Source organism: Denticeps clupeoides, chromosome 9, assembly GCF_900700375.1.
Source record: "Denticeps clupeoides chromosome 9, fDenClu1.1, whole genome shotgun sequence".
Taxonomy (NCBI): Eukaryota; Metazoa; Chordata; class Actinopteri; order Clupeiformes; family Denticipitidae; genus Denticeps; species Denticeps clupeoides.
Window position 1 is genome coordinate 18,438,638 of NC_041715.1, and position 17,993 is coordinate 18,456,630.

The 17,993-nt window shown below is 46.1% G+C and overlaps 1 protein-coding gene across 1 annotated transcript in view; it reads left to right on the plus strand.

Moving 5' to 3' along the window:
• plcl1 (phospholipase C like 1) overlaps window positions 1-17,331 on the plus strand; it is a 31,785-nt gene extending 14,454 nt beyond the window's left edge. The window contains exons 2-8 of the mRNA XM_028991967.1: window positions 9,791-10,414; window positions 11,539-13,221; window positions 13,777-14,139; window positions 14,673-14,876; window positions 15,054-15,129; window positions 15,233-15,342; window positions 15,469-17,331. Of these exons, the coding sequence (XP_028847800.1) occupies window positions 9,791-10,414; window positions 11,539-13,221; window positions 13,777-14,139; window positions 14,673-14,876; window positions 15,054-15,129; window positions 15,233-15,342; window positions 15,469-15,636 (3,228 nt within the window). The 3' untranslated portion in view covers window positions 15,637-17,331. The remainder of the gene's footprint in view (window positions 1-9,790; window positions 10,415-11,538; window positions 13,222-13,776; window positions 14,140-14,672; window positions 14,877-15,053; window positions 15,130-15,232; window positions 15,343-15,468) is intronic.
• The last annotated feature ends 662 nt before the right edge of the window (window positions 17,332-17,993 follow it).

Consider the following 17,993-nt stretch of genomic DNA (forward strand, 5'->3'; position numbering starts at 1 on the left):
AGTCTCAATATGAGTCTTGGAAGCAAATATATAAAATAATAATATATTTCTTAAGATAAAATACAATTAATATTGTATTTTAGAATAGCATCTGGCCCTCAGTGTCTGCCAAGAAAACTCGTAGTTGACGATTAGTAGTTTTGATGAAAGTGGCCTTAAAAGAGGTCTTAGTCTTAAATTTGGCTTCTTTAAACCTAAAGAAACCCTGTTCAGTCCACCAGGCCTCTGTCTGGGCATAAAAAGGAATTCTCACTCACAACATCACCCCTTGAATTGCTGCAGTAATTTTACCTGGAGGGGAACTTTTTGTTGTCACTCTCTGATGCTTCCACCATTTAAACTGTCATTTTAAGATGGCAGGTTGTCCCCTCAAAATCAGTGCTGTTATTAATATATTATATTACATACAATTCATACATTATAAATACATTATATATTATACAAGATGTATTTCTAGCAGAAAATATGCCGCGTATGTTGGTTATTTCTCCGATCCACGTCCCAGGACGTGTGTTTAGTGGTGCAGTTGCCTCTGTGGAAGTAGGGGGGGGGGGGGGGGGGGGGCAGTGTGGGAACTCTAAACACACATGCTGCTGGAGCTCAGTTCTCACGGTTCTCTGGACTGCTCTCTCACACTCTCAGATACACAGACACACACACACGCTCAAATACACGTGCAAACATAGACACACAAACATGCTCACACACAAGGAGGTGGATAGATGCATATGTGCATGTTCTCATTATGCATGTGCGTCATGTCACAAACACCTGATATCATAAATGCTATGTGTGCTTTAAAAATCCAGATTTGTTTGGATTTGCTGTTTAATTTAAGAACTTTTCTGTTTTACCATTCTGTTACATTATCTTGCACATCATCCCTCACAAGGCACACACATTTGCCATCTCAGAGGGCATGTGAAGGTTCTGCAGTGGATTATGAGAGAGAACACAGGCTCACACTGCTCTCCTTAAAAAAAAAAAAAAAACTTACATAATATAATCCCCTTATGTAACATATGACACATCCCCCACATACAAACAGCGTTCACCCACAATCCTACAGGACGTCACTCAGTTTAACACACCACAGTCACACACACACACACAAACATACACCTTACTTCCTCATGTCGGCCTGACTTGTAATTGTTTCTTCATTCTACGCCACTCGGGCATATATCCTGATTCCGGACAGCTGTGTACAGATGCATGCTGGGTATTTTAATGAGGACGCACTGCTGGGTCCTCTGGCTGTCAGTCAAGGCTGTGATCAGCTGCGCTGCCAGTTAGGAGTCATGACTGCCCTTAGTCAGGGCATCGCATGGACTGAGTTGAGCACCTCAACCAACCAGTCCTGCAGAGGACGGCTTGATGTGAACTGGGTTTGACAGCATTGCCAGTCTGTCCTGGCGTCTGGGACACTGGTTTTCTTTAACAGATTAATGAAACATAAATTTACAGGTTTAGCTTGCAGGACTTTTTTAAGCTTCACACTGCAATGCTATTCATTGAATGCCTGTGTCTTCTTCACTTAAACGTGTAAAAATATTAAATAGATGTATTATTAGATTCATCAGACAAGAACCCCCTCTTCCACTGCTGTGTCCAGCTCTGGTGCTTTTTGGTAGTGGACATGGGGAGGCACAGCTACCATAGCATTCCGAGATGAACAAACAAAAGTTACCTTGTTCACCATTAACATTTTAAATCATCACAAGTGCAATTAACACACAATTGATAATTCCTATAGATTTTGAAAAAAATGATCAATGGATGAAAAAAACAAACACTTTTTGTGCTTATTTTAGATCAGAGAAATGTGGCACTTTATGAAGATCATTGGCATCCATGATTGGTTTACTTATTTCTGTTTACTGAATAGTTTGTATAATGATGTAAGAACACAGGTGATGAAGAGGCTGCTGTGGTTTTACATTTGTGGTAAATGCACCTTGCTTAGTTGCTGTAGAGATGATAATCATAAATGCGTGCAGTCACATGCATCCTTTTATTCTTGATCTGGTTATAGCTGAGGACCTCAGGATTCTGTCCTTGCTCAAAGACAGAGGTTCTTCCGTTTGAAAAGTCAACCGCTGTGGGGCACAACCAAGCTGATCATCTGTAATTGACCTAGAGAACCAGTGAGGCTGGGCGGTCCCGCCACACGGGTCCAGCTTTATGTGATTAAAGTAAAGTGTAATTAATTGCCTGGGTCCAAATCCCCCCGCTGCGGGACCCAGGAGAAGGGCACGAAAATAAGGGAGTCCTTGAGTTCACCAGTCGTCTTTAGAAACCCAGCAGCAGTTTGTCTGTTGTCACCATCTCCTCAGAGACGTTCTCTGGTGACATCACGCCGCTGAATTTGTGCCCATGACTCTTTCATGACCCCCTACTGGTCCTTCAGCAGGTGCCAGGCAACAGATGCCAATCATGGAGAAGCTGTGCCTTAACACCCTGCCTATTAAATGTCAGCGGAGCAGCGGGATCTTTTAATTGTCTAATGCTGTGCTCACCGGTGAGTCCACTGATGAGTCTTTCTTTATGAACCATTCCTTTAGCATGCAGATTTCCCATTTCAGTGAAATGAATTATTCTCCCAGATTTATGTCAAAGTGGTTTGCCACGCCTCTAAATGATTTAAGAACTGATGTCATGTTAAATAAAATCAAATAAAGTACAATAGTGATTTACAGTGCAGAGATTCCAATTTAAAGTGCATTGTGCATTGATTATAGCAGATTACAGGATAGTGGTGAAATGAACAGACAACAGTAAACCACATAAACCAAATAATAAAGTGTTTTCATAGACATGTATATTTTTTCTTGCATGTGAAAATAGAAATGAGGTACAAATTGGGCATCGGTGACCTAGTAGGTCAGGAAGCAGGTTGTGGGTTCAAATTCTGAACCACCAAGGTGCCACTGAGCTAAGCACACACTGCTCCCCGGGCGCCTGTCATGGCTGCCCACTGCTCACCAAGGGTGATGGTTAAAAGCAGAGGACACATTTTATTGTGTCACCGTGTGCTGTGCTGTGTATCACAATGACAAATGACACTTTCACTTCACTATTGGTTTCTACACATTTTGGATAATACCCAGTCCTACCCGTTCATCAGGTTGAGCACACATCAGTCCCCACTGCAGTGTGGGCCACAGATTCTCCATCATCTGTGAAACATGGAATATGTGAAAATCATCTAGCTAATAAACAATCCAAATATCTGTATTTGAGCGTTTAGTTCATGTGGAATATGCATTTCCAGTGAACTTCAACCTCTTGTTTTCCCTGTCTTACCATACATTTTAAGAAGAGTCACTTATGTAAAGGGATGATCAGATCAGGAACAGGACAGTTTTGTATGGTGGACCTGGCCCGTGTTCCGCTGCTGCAGAAGACTGCCATTTTATTCCTGCTTTTATTTGTAACAGATTTTCATTCATTGCATTCATTCCCCACACCTGTGCCCCATTTCTGTTTCTGTCCCTTCATATTAGGTTTTCACAGCTTGCGAAAACCTTTTATGACCTTCGTTTGGTCACATTTGTTTCTTTTTTATGTCCAATGAATATCTCTATCTCTTTCTCTCTTGTTTGGTGGGTCAGAACTGCTGGTAATGTTGGAACTGCAGTGGTGATGTAGAATGTAGCACTGAATGTAGATTTAAATGTTGCTGTGAGACAATTAATTTTTATTCATGATTTAATTATTTTTCATTTAATTCTAAAGGTTATAGGTCACATTAAAGGTGGGGAAAGTTTGAAATCATTGCAAAAAATGGCAGGGGTGTGTAGACTTTTTTTATATCCATTGTACATAGCAGAATATGGAGAAAATATATAACAGTAGAAATAAAGTTATAACTGCTAATGATGGAGACGGAAAATGAAAGTGTGGAGAATGCACCTTTGGTTGAAGCTGCCCTTATCTTGTGGATTCAAATATATGTATCTGTCACGGGTGAGCTGGACATGGCATGAAGGAGGACGCATTCGCACGATCACAGGACAGGGGTTTAATATAAAATAATATAAAATGAGTGCCCACAAAATGGTCCATGAAAGGGGGGAGAAGTCCATAAGGACGAGTGGCGGCTGTCCTGCACCGGCGGCGTCAGGCCCGGGCCAAAGCACGGCGCGACCGGTCTCCTCGACCCCACGGTAGCCTTCGTAGGCCGCCGAGAGTCTGTCACGCTTGGGGAAACTTTAAAAACATGGACTGGATCTTGGGCAGGGCACTGACGATTACCGGAGGTGCGTCGCTTGAATCCGGATGAGACGGCGGCGTCGGGGGACGTCCATACATGGAACCTTGAACATGGAACTATGGAGCAGACGTCCTCCCGACCGACCACGGCTCCCTGGATCTCAGCGGGGCGTAGATCGGCTGCGTCCACGTGGTCGGGTCATTCTGTCACGGGTGGGCTGGACATGGCATGAAGGAGGACGCATTCGCACGATCACAGGACAGGGGTTTAATATAAAATTCACGAGACAGGGGAACATGAACACGCACAATGACCCGACGGCGAACAGATACGAACAGGATAGTTTTATATAATTATATAAATATACAACAGGTGAACACGATCAGGGAACATTACACGAGACGAACATGAAACTCCGGTCCGGATTCCAGATCCGGAGTAACCCCTGCCGGTCCGGATCATGACAGTATCTTATTAGTCAATACAATTCGGTCTTCACTGACACTTTATGTTTACTCACTTTATTTCCGTATATACAAGTCATTTACATGTTAATCTGCATGAAAAAAAAAAGATTGTTAATATCCGAAATCCTCTTATAGTGATCAATTTCACCCACACAAATGTAATCACTGAAAGGGCTTTTCGCAGTGCGAGATTCAATTTTTAAAGGTCCCCTACCATGATAATTTGAGATTTTTTAAGGTTACCTCACGTTCTCTTGCTTTGCCCGCCAAGAGAAGTTCCCACACCTCCCCTAAAACATTATCTCTACCAACCGTTGTGGCTGCCAAATGTGTGAAGCATTGCAGTTGCTCAGTGGTTAGATGTAAAAATGAGCACGAATGTATTTTCTTTTAGCTCCGTCGCACGAGAATAAAAAAGAACCAGTCGGTTAATAATCTGGAAAAAACGCGACACGACTTCCTGTCTGTGCCAAACATTGTGGTTGGTGAACAGTGTTGATGATGTCATTTCCTCGACAGTCCCCTAAACTTCTATAGGCCGCTCTCCTCCTCGTCCCGCCTCTCCTCCTCATTAGCATTTAAAGCTACAGACACAGAAACGGTGTGTCCTGGGAAACCTCATTGTGGGACTGAATTAAAGTTGCTGTAATTCTGCACCAAAGCTACATTTTGGAAACAGACTTCAGATACAGTATAAGGGGACCAACAAGACCGATATAAAAGTAAAATGTTGTTCATGCCAGGGGACCTTTAATCACCAATTGAGTCCTTACATGTTTAGATCATATTAATAAAGGAAAGTAGATTTAAGTAAATAGGCCATACATCTAAAGAAGAAAAGGCTGGTTTATTAATTAGTCTCCAGTTAATATATAATTTAAGCTTTTACACCACTGCCTTCATCTCAACTCTAACTTGGCGAACATGGCACCTCTCAACGAAGGACTAGACTTTGGCACCTCAGAGACACTCGGAGGGCCGTGGACATACACACTGTCACTACACAATGAGAGAATTTCTGCCTCGCAATGCATTCTATATGTCTGGCGTGCTTTGGCCAGTTTGGCCAGACTGACTGGAGTGGATAGGCAGTCATGTGCACCTGAGCCTCTGATTTCGCTGTGTCCTGACTGCCCACACGCACGCTGAGCCTGGCGCTTTGTCCGCTGGATTCACTGACGGCTAATCCACACGGGCAGAGTAATCTGGAGCCTGGGGCCGAGTGGGGTTGTGGTTTGCGCTGGATGCGGAGGGATTACAGGCTGCGCCAGGTGTTGTGTGAGAGAAGCGCAGATAAGTGGGTTAATGACTTTTCACGGCATTATGGGCCGTGGCCACCGTGTTTGGCCGTTTCCCCACTAAGAGTGATGGTCGCAGAGGCCAGATTGTGCACTGAACTTTTAGCTTGTCCTGCTGACCCATAAAGACAACATTAATTCCGCTCAACTCTTATCTCTCACCATTCACCCGTTTATTGAAGAAAAAAAAACAGTGGGATTCGTTGCTGTCCGTTCAATAGAAGACAAAATCCCCCACCATAATGTCCAATTTGGGACCTGTGCAGAGTCGGGTACACCGTTCCCATCCAACCACACCTTCTTAAACATGATGTTTAAAAACGTAATTGCATGTTGAGGGTATAAAGTAACAGGAATCACTACCATTGGGAATACTAACTTAGTATTAGACACCATGGAGAAGTTCTGAAAAATGAAGTGGCAAAATCTGGAAAAATGCACCTCTCTCCCAAAAAGATTAAATATTTATTTCTTCACACAGCTCTATTACCTGATGAAAATACAATATTGCTATGATAACTGACGGAAGAAGTTGTTAAAAAGGCAGTGGAGGTCTATTAAGAAAGGAAGTGGACTCATAACCGAAGGGTTGAGGGTTCAAATCCCGATCAAACTACCGTCCCCACACACTGCTCCCCGGGCGCTTCCTGTGTATGACAATGACATCCTTCGCTTACATCAGATAATAATGAATGATCCCAGATACATATAATTAATATATATTTAAGCTACACACTATTTATATAACAGACCTAAATCTCATGAGAGAGTATCAGGCCATCATGGACGTGTGGTACAGTGGGTTCATCAGACAGAGGTGTGCGAGCGTTTCTCTTTCCCGCCCACCCTGCAACGCCGCTGGCCTGTTTTTTTCTGCTCTACATTAATGATTTAATGTGTCGTGTTTTTCTTTTAATGATTTTTACGCCTTTACAACGCTCCACTGTCAGTGTACTTTCCCCTGGCCGTGTCCTGCTCTCACCTGCCATTCATCACAGCCTGAATCTGCTCAGTTTTTTTTAAGCGTCTTTATTTGGTGGCTGAAGGTCACCCGCTGACAAACAAGGGCCTTAGTTGGAGGCGGAGAACACAATATATCATACAGTAAGCCCAGAGAGATTTACCAGCAAGACCTGTGCATTAAAGGCTTTGTGCCACAGCCACCATGCCGCATCAGGATGAGAGACGCCGCTGCACGCCAACACTTCCCGTCCCTGTCCCCACCCCCAGCCAGGCGCACGGCCATCAGCCTGTCAGGGCCGTCTTGGATGGTGCTGGTATTTGAGGAGACTGGTCGTGGCAAAGATAAACCCGGGGGCGGCAGAATCTGTCTAAAGCCTCCTACTCTCAGGCGGGGTGGGAACCGGAGGCAGGACTGTGCTGTCAGGTTGTAAAATGCTAGCTGGTCTAAATTTGGAGTCAGCTAGTTCCCCTCCTGGCTCCACCAGGATGGACGCATGTATTATTGATGGGGACAGGGACGGGGGATATGTTGAATTACACCTCCTCAATATTTAATAGATTGCTCAGCGAGAGACGAACACACATGGTATGGATTCACACACTTCTGTCAAGTTTGGAACTTGGCAGAAGCAAAAAATTAGACATGAGAAAGGGAATGTGGAACATGACCCATTAGGGCTAGGGAATTCAAGCCAGGAGACTGGACTAAAGCCCCTGCTGGACTGTTCAGGACAGTGAGAAATCCAGTCCAGTAATGCAGGAAGCTGAACAGAGGTCAGTCAAGGTCAGCTCGTGCAGTGGTTTTGGACTTTCACTGAGCAGGGAGGAGAGCCAAGCCAATTTTTTTCCTTTTGATTAAGCCCACACACTTATTCCTCATACTTCCACTATACATAACCACTTATCCTAATCGGGGTTGCGGCTGAACCCCGAAAAAAACAGCGTCCACATGCAAAACTCCACACACGGACAATGGTTCTGAAAGCATAATGCATTCGGTGGAGAAAAATAAAATTGCTCTATTTTTACTGACTACTGTGGAAATCAGTGTTTCTCCATGGTCAGTTGGACCTATATGATGTGTTTACGGATACAAGATGATGACAGGGGCACTGAACTTGTTCTCAGCTGCACTCTGTGAGGATCCCTATTTTTTAGCAGTGCCTGATTGTCACCTCTTAGCCAGACTGTGATTCAGAGGGACCATCTTATATCTGTAAATGCACGGCTGCACAATGTATCCAAACCAAATAATCTATATTCCAATTTTCCTCCCGATGTCTCAAACCCAAACAAAAAAAAAATTTAAGTAGTAAGTAGTCTAAGGGTGATAAGACTACTTAAATGCAGAGGACACAGTTTGTTGTGCCACCGTGTGCTGTACTGTAGTGGATCACAAAGACAATCACTTCACTTTCACCTGATTCATTCATGAAAACAGGTCAGAATATATTTTTCTCATGCGCACTATGAATTTCTTATGTTTTCGACCTATTCAAGCATTCTAGCATAAGGAACGTTGTGACGTCATGTTTGTCATGGGAGATCCCGGCCAATGAGGGTTGTGTCCCGTCATGAAGGCATGTTTATGCCTGTGCAGTGTCTCAGAGTGACATCAGCTCCTGAGTTCAGAAATCAGCAACCGCTGTTCTCCCACTAGGCTCTGATGTCATGTGACATGATGTTCCACTTTGTTGGACATTTTGGTGCAGTAGTTTATGTGCGTTAGATCAGTGATTCCCAACCTGGGGGGCACTAGAGATCTCAGGGGGTCCAGCAATAAAAAGTTTGTGATTCATCATTTTATACTTTTGATGTGTGTATGCGGGAAAGAATTGGGGTTGGGGTGTCCTGGATTGTCTTGGACACAGGTAGGGGAGGGCTTTAGGGAAAAAGGTTGGGAACCACTAATCTAGACCATCCAAACAGCAGCAGTCTAATATGCAACAGGCACGTCTGAATGAGTGGAACAGAGTTGCTGTGGACTAAGGCTGCTACTAACGATTATTTTAATAATCGATTAATCTGTTGAGTATTGTTTGATTAATTGGTGAATCGGAAAAATAAAAAAAACAAAACAAGAAAGGAAAAGCATTCATTTGCAACCTTTTATCCAAAAACAGAACTAAAATCTGAACTAAAAAGTGCACAAACATCTTACTCCTTGAGCTTTTAGAATAATAATAAAATAAAATTTGACTATCACAAAAACCATACAGATGTATGATCTACATCTGGCAAAAAAAAAGTGTTTAGGGTAAATGAAGTCCAAAATGAGTCCGGTTATGAATTATTTCAGTACTTGATTTCAGTAATTTACTAATAATTCCACGTGTTTGACACCTCGTACCCCGAAAGAGTCTCGTGGTTAATTTTAATAATATACGGATCTTAGTAATGTGTGAACAAAGAGAGCGTCCCCAGAAGTATTCACGATTACTAACAAAAGATCTTAATTTAGAGCTGGCACGATCTTTAGCTGTAGTGACCTTATATTTCAACGCAGGAAAACTCGGTGCACCCTCCAGAAATGTCTCTTACGGGTTTTATTAAACAGTCAAATCTATTGCTACAACGAACCACATAAAACAAAGGTACATAGAAGCATATAGGACAAAGTTTTTTGCAGAGGTTCACAAATCTGCAAAAAAACCCAGAAATTGTTGCACAATTCTGGAATAATGTTCCACAAATTCCTCAAAAAAGATTCAAAACCGTGCAATTGCTTTATTGAGTGCAAACGTTTGAGCCGCATATAAAAAAAGAACAGATTACAGTCTTACTGGCAGCAGACATTGGATGACAGACTCTGAGTCAGATGTTAAGTGATGTTTTGTCTCCTGCAGGATCCGGCAGTGAAGGTGGGGAGCAGCCGGAAGAAAACCGTCTCTTTCAGCAGCATGCCCTCAGAGCGGAAGGTCAGCAGCGCTGCCGACTGTCTGGCCTTCATGCAGGGCGGCTGCGAACTGAAGAAGGTGCGTCCTAACGCGCGCGTCTACTGCCGCTTTTACACGCTGGACCCCGACATGTCCTGCCTGCGCTGGGAACCGTCCAAGAAGGACGGGGATCGAGCGCGGCTCGACATCGCCGCCGTCCGGGAGGTGCGCACCGGCAAGAGCACCGAGACCTTCCTACACAACAACCCCATCACCGAGAGCCTGGCCGAGGAGGCCGCGTTCTCCATCATCCACGGTGACGAGTACCAGTCGCTGGACCTTGTGGCCCTGTCAGCCGACGTGGCCAACATCTGGGTGACAGGGCTGCGCTATCTTCTGTCCCACCCGGGGGCCGTGGGGGCTGGCCTGGTTGAGGGGGTTGGGGCTGGGGAGGGCACCCCTGGCAGCAAGATGCGACAGGACTGGCTGGCTGCTGAGTTCAGTAAGGTTGATGAGGACGGATACGGGATTGTTCCTGAGGACACAGCAGTGGCTACGATTTGCAAACTTTGCCCCAGCATAAAAGAAACCAAGGTGAGACTTGTTGGGCAATTCCAAAACAGGTATGAACTAGTAATAACTGGTAAGTAACCAGATCCATCAAACAAGAAAATAATGCCGTTTGCCACAGTCGCTTTGAGATCATACAGCGGATTTCATTTGAGGGATGCACTGTGGTTTCCTCCCATCCAAAGCCATGCACACTAGGTGAAATGTCGACTCTAAATTGACTGTAGGTGTGAGTGAATGGTGTGTGCATGCGTGCCCTGTGGCGGGCTGGCACCCCGGCCTGTGGGAGTCCCCACCCAGCGCCCAGTGTCCCAGGTTGGGCTCCAGAAGCCACAAGTGAATGAGTGATTTTTAAAAAAAATGGACGAAAGGGGAGTAATAGGTAGATTTCTCAAATTATCAACAGGTGAAGTGCTGCTACTTCTAGAAGAAATGCATATTGGCCCTGTAAAGTTTGTTGGAATAATAAATTATATATGCAATGAACAATGCCATATTTCTATAAATTCGGGCACCGAGACAGTTCAAGAGTTGATTGCATTATTAAAATCCTTTAAATATTCATTATGTGTGGATTACGTATAAAACAGCCATTTCTAGCTTGTGAACTCACCCCCGCCGGTTTATTTTAGAAGATGGATGTCGCAGTTTCGCACCCCGCTGCGTACCTGCAGCCACAGTGAGTTTCTCAGTTGTGATTGGCCGGAGCCAGAATGGACAGAAGAAATGAATATGTAATGAATCATTGTCCAAAGCTCTGATAATACTCTTTAAAGCGGAAAACTGTTATGCGGAAACTGTTGTCAATTCAGGTATTCGGATATTTAATGAGAGGATGAGACCAGTGTTTGATCATATGATCATCATATGATCATCGTATGACTTTCAACTTTCACCCGCTGCCTCTCAGAGCCGTGGTACTCGGAGCTAGATCCAGGGCAAGAGCCACAACATCAGGCATGATGAACAGCTACCATGGATCGAAAATCTTGGGATAATCAGTCCTTTAACAAATACCGTTGAAGTAATTTGTGCACAGAATGTACTCTGCCTCCGGGCAGATACAGCGTGGTAAATACAGCGTGCTAATTACAGCGTGCTAATTACAGCGTGCTTATTAGTCTCTCAAAGTTGTGTTTGTGCTTCAGGTACGGCAGCGCTTCAAGGAGATCCAGCGCAGTAAGGAGAAGCTGACCTCCCATGTGCTGCTGGACGAGTTCCAGGAGGCGTACGCTGAGCTGTGTACGCGGCCGGACGCGTACTTCCTGCTGGTGCAGCTAACCAAGGGCCGCGAGTGCCTGGACGCCCAGGACCTGCGGCTCTTCCTGGAGACAGAGCAGGGCCTGACCCTGACCAAGGTGGAGGACTGCCTGGAGGTGCTGCGGCGCTTCGAGCCTTCTGAGCAGGGTCGTGAGCTTGGCCTGCTGGGATTGGACGGCTTCACGCGCTACTTGCAGTCGTCCGAGTGTCAGCTGTTTGACCAGCAGCACGCGCGGCAGGACATGACGCTGCCGCTGGCGCACTACTACATCAGCTCCTCCTACCGCTCCTACCTGCTGGACGACCAGGTGCACGGCCGCGCCGACCTCGGAGGGCTGACCCTGGCACTGCGCGCCGGCTGCCGCTGCCTGGAGCTGGGCGTCACGGACGGGCCCGAGGGGGAACCCCTGCTGGGGGTGGAGCACGGCCCCGACTCCCGGCACCACCACCACCACCGCGCGCCCATCACCCTGCGCAGCGCCCTGGACGCGGTGAACAAGCACGCCTTCCTCGCCACCTCCTTCCCGCTGCTCCTCTACCTGTGCCAACACTGCTCCCCGGCACAGCAGCGGGCCCTCGCCCAGCACCTGCGCGGCGTGTTCGGGGCGCGCCTTTACACCCCCGAGGTCAGCTCTGCCGGCCTGGGTCTGGCACTCGGAGGACAGGCCCCTAGTCTTCCGTCACCGGAGCAGCTGAAGGGCCGGGTGCTGGTGGTCGGCAAGAAGCTCCCGCCCGAAGAGGAAGGCTCGGAAGGCGAGGTGTCAGAGGAGGACGAGGAGATCGGCGGCGGGGGGCCGCTTGCCGGGCGACGCATGACCATACCCGGAGAGGAGGACCTCGGTATGGTGCTGGTGGTCCCGCCCCCTCCGCAGCCCCGCCGGCTCCGCCTGCGCCGGGAACTCTCGGACCTGGTGGCCATCGCGCGGACCGGGAGCCGCAGCTTCTATTCTTATCGCTCCACGCTGCAGCAGGCCCCGCCCCAGACGCCCCCCGGCTCTGGCCCCAGCACCCCGGCCATGCCGCCCGCCCCTGAGAACCCCTACTGGACGTTGTGCTCCCTCGGCGAGGGGGAGGCGGGCCGGCTGGCGAACGAGAGCCCGGAGGAGCTGGTGGGCTTCACCAAGCGCTGTCTGGCCCGGGTGCGACCCAGCGCCGTGCGCCTGGACTCCAGCAACCCCAACCCACAAGGATACTGGAGGGGCGGAGTCCAGCTGGTGGCACTAAATCAGCAGACGCCAGGGGCCATGCTGGACCTTCACCGCGCCCGCTTCGCACAGAACGGCGGCTGCGGGTACGTGCTGAGGCCCGCCGTCATGCGCGACGAAGTGTCGTACTTTAGCGCGCACACGCACGGCTGCGTGCCGGGGGTCCCTCCGCAAACCCTGAGGGTAAAGGTCATAAGCGCACAGAGCCTGCCCAAGCCCCAGGGCTCTGGTGCCAAAGGCGAAGTCATCGAGCCCTACGTGGTGCTGGAGCTGCACGGCGTCCCCGCAGACTGTGCTGAGCAGAGGACCCGCACCGCGGCCCAGAACCAGGATCACCCGCTGTTCGACGAGACCTTCGAGTTCCAGGTACTGCATGATGCAGCTGAACCTGGGTTCCTGTCCGAGCTCCTTCCTGAAATGGTCAAAGAGTCCGGGAAGTTTCTCTTTCATTGCTACCAGCACAGTTGAAAAAGTTACTCGGGATGAAAATCTTTATTTACTAGTTATGCTGAACTGAAAATATCTTCAGGTTTGGGATTTTATGTTTGTTTTGTTTTCATTCTGTTTTTAGCCCCTGGCTATATTTATTTAATTGAATAGAATAAAAGGTCAATTTTCAAGTTCTGTATAGCACCTTGCACCAACTTAATTTGTACTTCCCGCCTCCTCAAGTCCTGCGTTTCACTCGTTACCTTCAAAGTACTCTGAAGCAGTGTTTCTTCAACCACCAGCCGTCAAGGTCCTATAACTGCAGATTTTCATTAATAAATCATTACTAAATGATCCTTCCCTGGAGGAATTCAATCAAGGCCTGCATTGTGTCCAGTTTCAAAGGACCCTGGTGCAAACTTGACCATGCAAACGTAAAATCCATGGTTTAGAACCGGTAAAGTTGTAATAATCCTCTCCTCCTCTCTTCAGGTGAACATGCCTGAGCTGGCTCTGCTCCGTTTCGTGGTGCTGGATGACGACTACATTGGTGATGACTTCATCGGTCAGTACACGGTCGCCTTCGAGTGCCTGCAGTCCGGTTACCGCACGGTGCCCCTGCTGGGCCTGTCAGGCGAGCCCCTTCCCCACGCCAGTTTACTGGTGCACGTGGCCATCACCAACCGCCCCGGTGGGGGCAAGGCCCAGAGACGGGGACTGTCGGTGCGGCGCGGGGTGCGGCGCAACCGAGAATACATCACCCTGCGCAGCACAGGAATACGGGTTCTTGATGAGACTTTCCGCATTGCCAACGGCCATCTTCGAGAAGCCACTGACCTCCGGGAGGACGCACTGGTGAGTGATCAAAAAATGCTTAGGTTGGATTCCTTATTCACAATATTGCTACTGCTACTACAAATAATAATAACAATAATAATAATAATAATACTGCATTGCAAAAATCAAAAGATTATTTTTCACCACCCCAGTAGAAGGATAACTTAATGAAGTGCAATTAAAATATTGGCAATACAATGATGCCTTAAAAATATTCTGGTAAAATATAAAGCTGAATGATAATCTAAATGTTAATATTTTGGGTGGAGACACAACTCCTGCTGTTCAGGCTGCTGGAGGAGGGATCTTGTGGTTTTGGTTTCTCTTGCTGAAGGCAGCAGAAATAATGTCCCAAAATGATTTAAGTCTACTAGAATCATCTATTAGACACTTGTTTATCTCAATGATAAATGTGTTAAAATGTGTTTTCATGGAATGTTTTATGTGAGTCTTGTGCAGGAGAGAGAGATCTGTGTCACAGATGCCTTTTGCAGTTTTATTTTAGTAGACTGCCAGTTCTCACACAGAGCTGCATTTCCCCCTCTATACAGAACGCCACAGTGGCTTTTAAAGAACTCTGTGGACTCCCCCTGGTGGCCAAACTGAAGCAGTGCATCCAGAGCCTAGCCACTCGTCTGCAGGGTCCAGACGGCCTACCGGGGGCTATCCTCACCCTGAAGGAGGGTTACCCCTGCCTAGAAGCGATGGGGAGCATCAGTGATGCGACACGCAAACTTCTGAACGCCTACAGTGCGGTGAGGCATATACATTTTCACCGTTCCATGATTTCCATGATTTCTGTTCATTCATAGATGTGTATAATTCTCTGCTGTATGTCTTTAAATGCAGGTATGTGTGCATGGTTCATGTGTGCACGTAGTGTATTGTGTACATGCCTGTGATTTTGTGTGTGTGTTCATATCTGTTCACAGATGATCTCAGAAAACCGACAGCTCATAGAGAATGCAGAGGCTGTACAGGAGATGATTGCTCAGGTGCAGCGAGAAGGTTAGAAACACACACACACACACACACACACACACACAAACATATGTGTGTGGGCTATTTATGGACTTCACAGAATGTTCACATTTTGTGTTCTGTGCCTCAGGCATGGTGTATCATGAGGACCTGCCTAAACTGGGAGAAAAGGAGGGACTGAAGGGGCACAAACAGAGCAAAGCTGTGGAGAGTTTCACCTGGAACATCACTGTACTGAAGGTAAACCCAACACAAGCACACTTTAGTTTTTGTCCCCACCGCTAGAACATCACAGGTTTTCTTGATGAAGTCCCCATTCATTTCTATACACACCTGCCTAGACAACCACGCTGTCTCTCCCCTCAGGGTCAGTGTGATCTGCTGCGCAGCGCGAAAGCCGAATCCCAGGACACTCTGAGGCAGCTGGCGCTGGCTTGTGAAGCCTCTGGGCTGACCACGCCCACCGAGCCCCATCACACCTCCCATAATGCATCAGGCAGACGTGGCAGCACCCACAGCAACGGCCGCATCTGAATTGGAAGGAGTTTGCCTCTAAAAACGAATAACCGCTAACTTATGATCAAATGGGTACGAACGTGGTTCTCCGAGTCTTTTTTTTTTTTTTTTTTTTATAATCCTCATGGATCCCAAGTTTGAGGTTTAATGCTTCTGATTACACACGCTGTGATGAAACATGGCGTCTTGGTCCATGCGACTGCCAGTCATAGTGATTGTCGGGGTGTTCGAGGTCGATAGCTTCCCTCTCATCACTTTAAACGTTACCGCAGCCAGTCTTTATCTGCAACGGTTCTTACCGAAATCTAGTCTCACATCCGTCACTCCCATTGTTGCTACGACTGCCACGTTTACAGTGCATACGGTGGCATTACCATAATATCAGTCATATTGTTGTTTTGTTTTGTTTTTTCTTCAAATTTCCAGGATGCAGGTATTATCTATGACTGGAATCCATCAGTGACCATCACAGCCAGAATGCAAATATGAATACTATTTTCAGTTTATGATTTACTGAATATTTGTGAGAGTCAGTGCCACATACCTGAGGCAGGATTAATGTTCAACCGATCAATCATGAGACTTGATGGGCATGACATAATATTTTTTTGCCCCTGGCAACAAACTTGTCTTCCCCTTACCTTTTGAAAAAAGTGAAACTTTGAGGATATGTGCTGTTAGACGTTGTGGTTTCATATACATATCAGCTCTGCTTTCCACATTATCCTGAAAGATTTGACAGGCCTCCTCTGCCTATAAGTGTCTGCTTTAAGGCGGGGCTTTCCAAGGGTCAGACAGATACTAGGACCAAGCAAAAATGTCAGTGATATGTAAGCGAAAAAAATTTATAGATGCATACTAAAAGCTAATTAATTGAGCTCACTAATTTAGCTGTAATCCATTAACTTGACTCAATGTTCCAACCATGTATAAGCATTTCCAGAAATGTTATGAATAATGTTTTGAATATGAGAATTGAGTTGAGAGTGTCTGACCTGAGACTGCAACTAAAGCTGTTCTGCAGGCCCAAAAGAGTGTTAGCCTAATACACACGAGTGTGTGTGTGTATGTGTGTGTGTGTGTGTGTGTGTGTGTTCTCCATGATCACTGCCATGAATTTTAACACCTTTACATATAAAGCAACATCACCTGTATTACTACAGTAACTGTATCCACAAAGAGTTAAGACAAGTGGGCAAGTGTGTCTGCTAAATCTTTCCTCTGTCTCGACTGTAGTGGTGTGTGCGTGGGGGTGTGTGTATCTGTGTTTATAAAATGTAGAGAACTTGATAAGGACCAGGTCAATCAAATGTCAGTATCAGAATTACAACGACAGTATTCCTGCTTCCTCTGTTCTTCCCACTGGGATCTAATGGCCAAGATCTGTACAACAGCCTCACCACCCCATCCAGACTGGAATGTTGGAGAGGTTCACTGGTGAGGGTCCATTCAGTCAGACTTTTAACTCTTTTTAACTCCCTGCTGGGCTTGTAATGGACGCCGTGTTTGCTTAATGTCCGGCTTTCTTTCAGCTGATTTTCTAATGATTTCTGACTTCTTTTGTCACTGTTGTTTAACTTTTAAAAATATCTATATAAATATGTATCTATATTTATTTAAAGTGCAGTGTGTTTTGAAGTGAACATAAAAGCTCAGTGATTTTATGTTCTATTTGAGTAACAGCTAAATAAAGCACAATTAAATGATCTACGACTCATGTCCTACTTCTCTTCATTTACGTTGCTTTCCTTTACTTTACTTAGCAGACGCTTTTATCCAAAGCGACTTACATGAGGAAGACACCAGCAATTCTCATTTGATTTCTATAGATATAGAGCCCTGATAAGGCCTAACTTGCCAGAAAAAAGAACATGCTCGGAAATTGTTAAGTGCTAGACGTGTAGTGTGTGTGCATGTGTAAGTGTTAGATTTGTCCGAAATACTTTTTGAATGAGGTTTTCACCTGCTTCTTAAAGGTGGTCGTAGTCTCATTTAGTTGACCTGCTCATCAGATTGTTACTGCGGTTTACTACAGTAGCTTACACTGGCGTGCATACCTTGACTTAACCAATTATTACAGTCACTTCATTAAAAGGATTGTAATGTTGGCGCATGGAGGGCAATTTAAACACAAGACCAACATAAGGCAAGAGGCATAAGTGACAGACACACATCACATGTATGGAAATGTTTCACTCTAGACACACAAACAGCACGGAGACCAATCTGGACAATCTGCAAGTCGGGGATGAAATAGAATAAAAGTACTAGCGTTATGCACGGCCATCTGAAATGGCATCCATTAGCTAACAGCGTCCCACGCTCCATCTGTATGATGATGTCATCAAACAACTTGTCAACTTGGCTTCAACTTT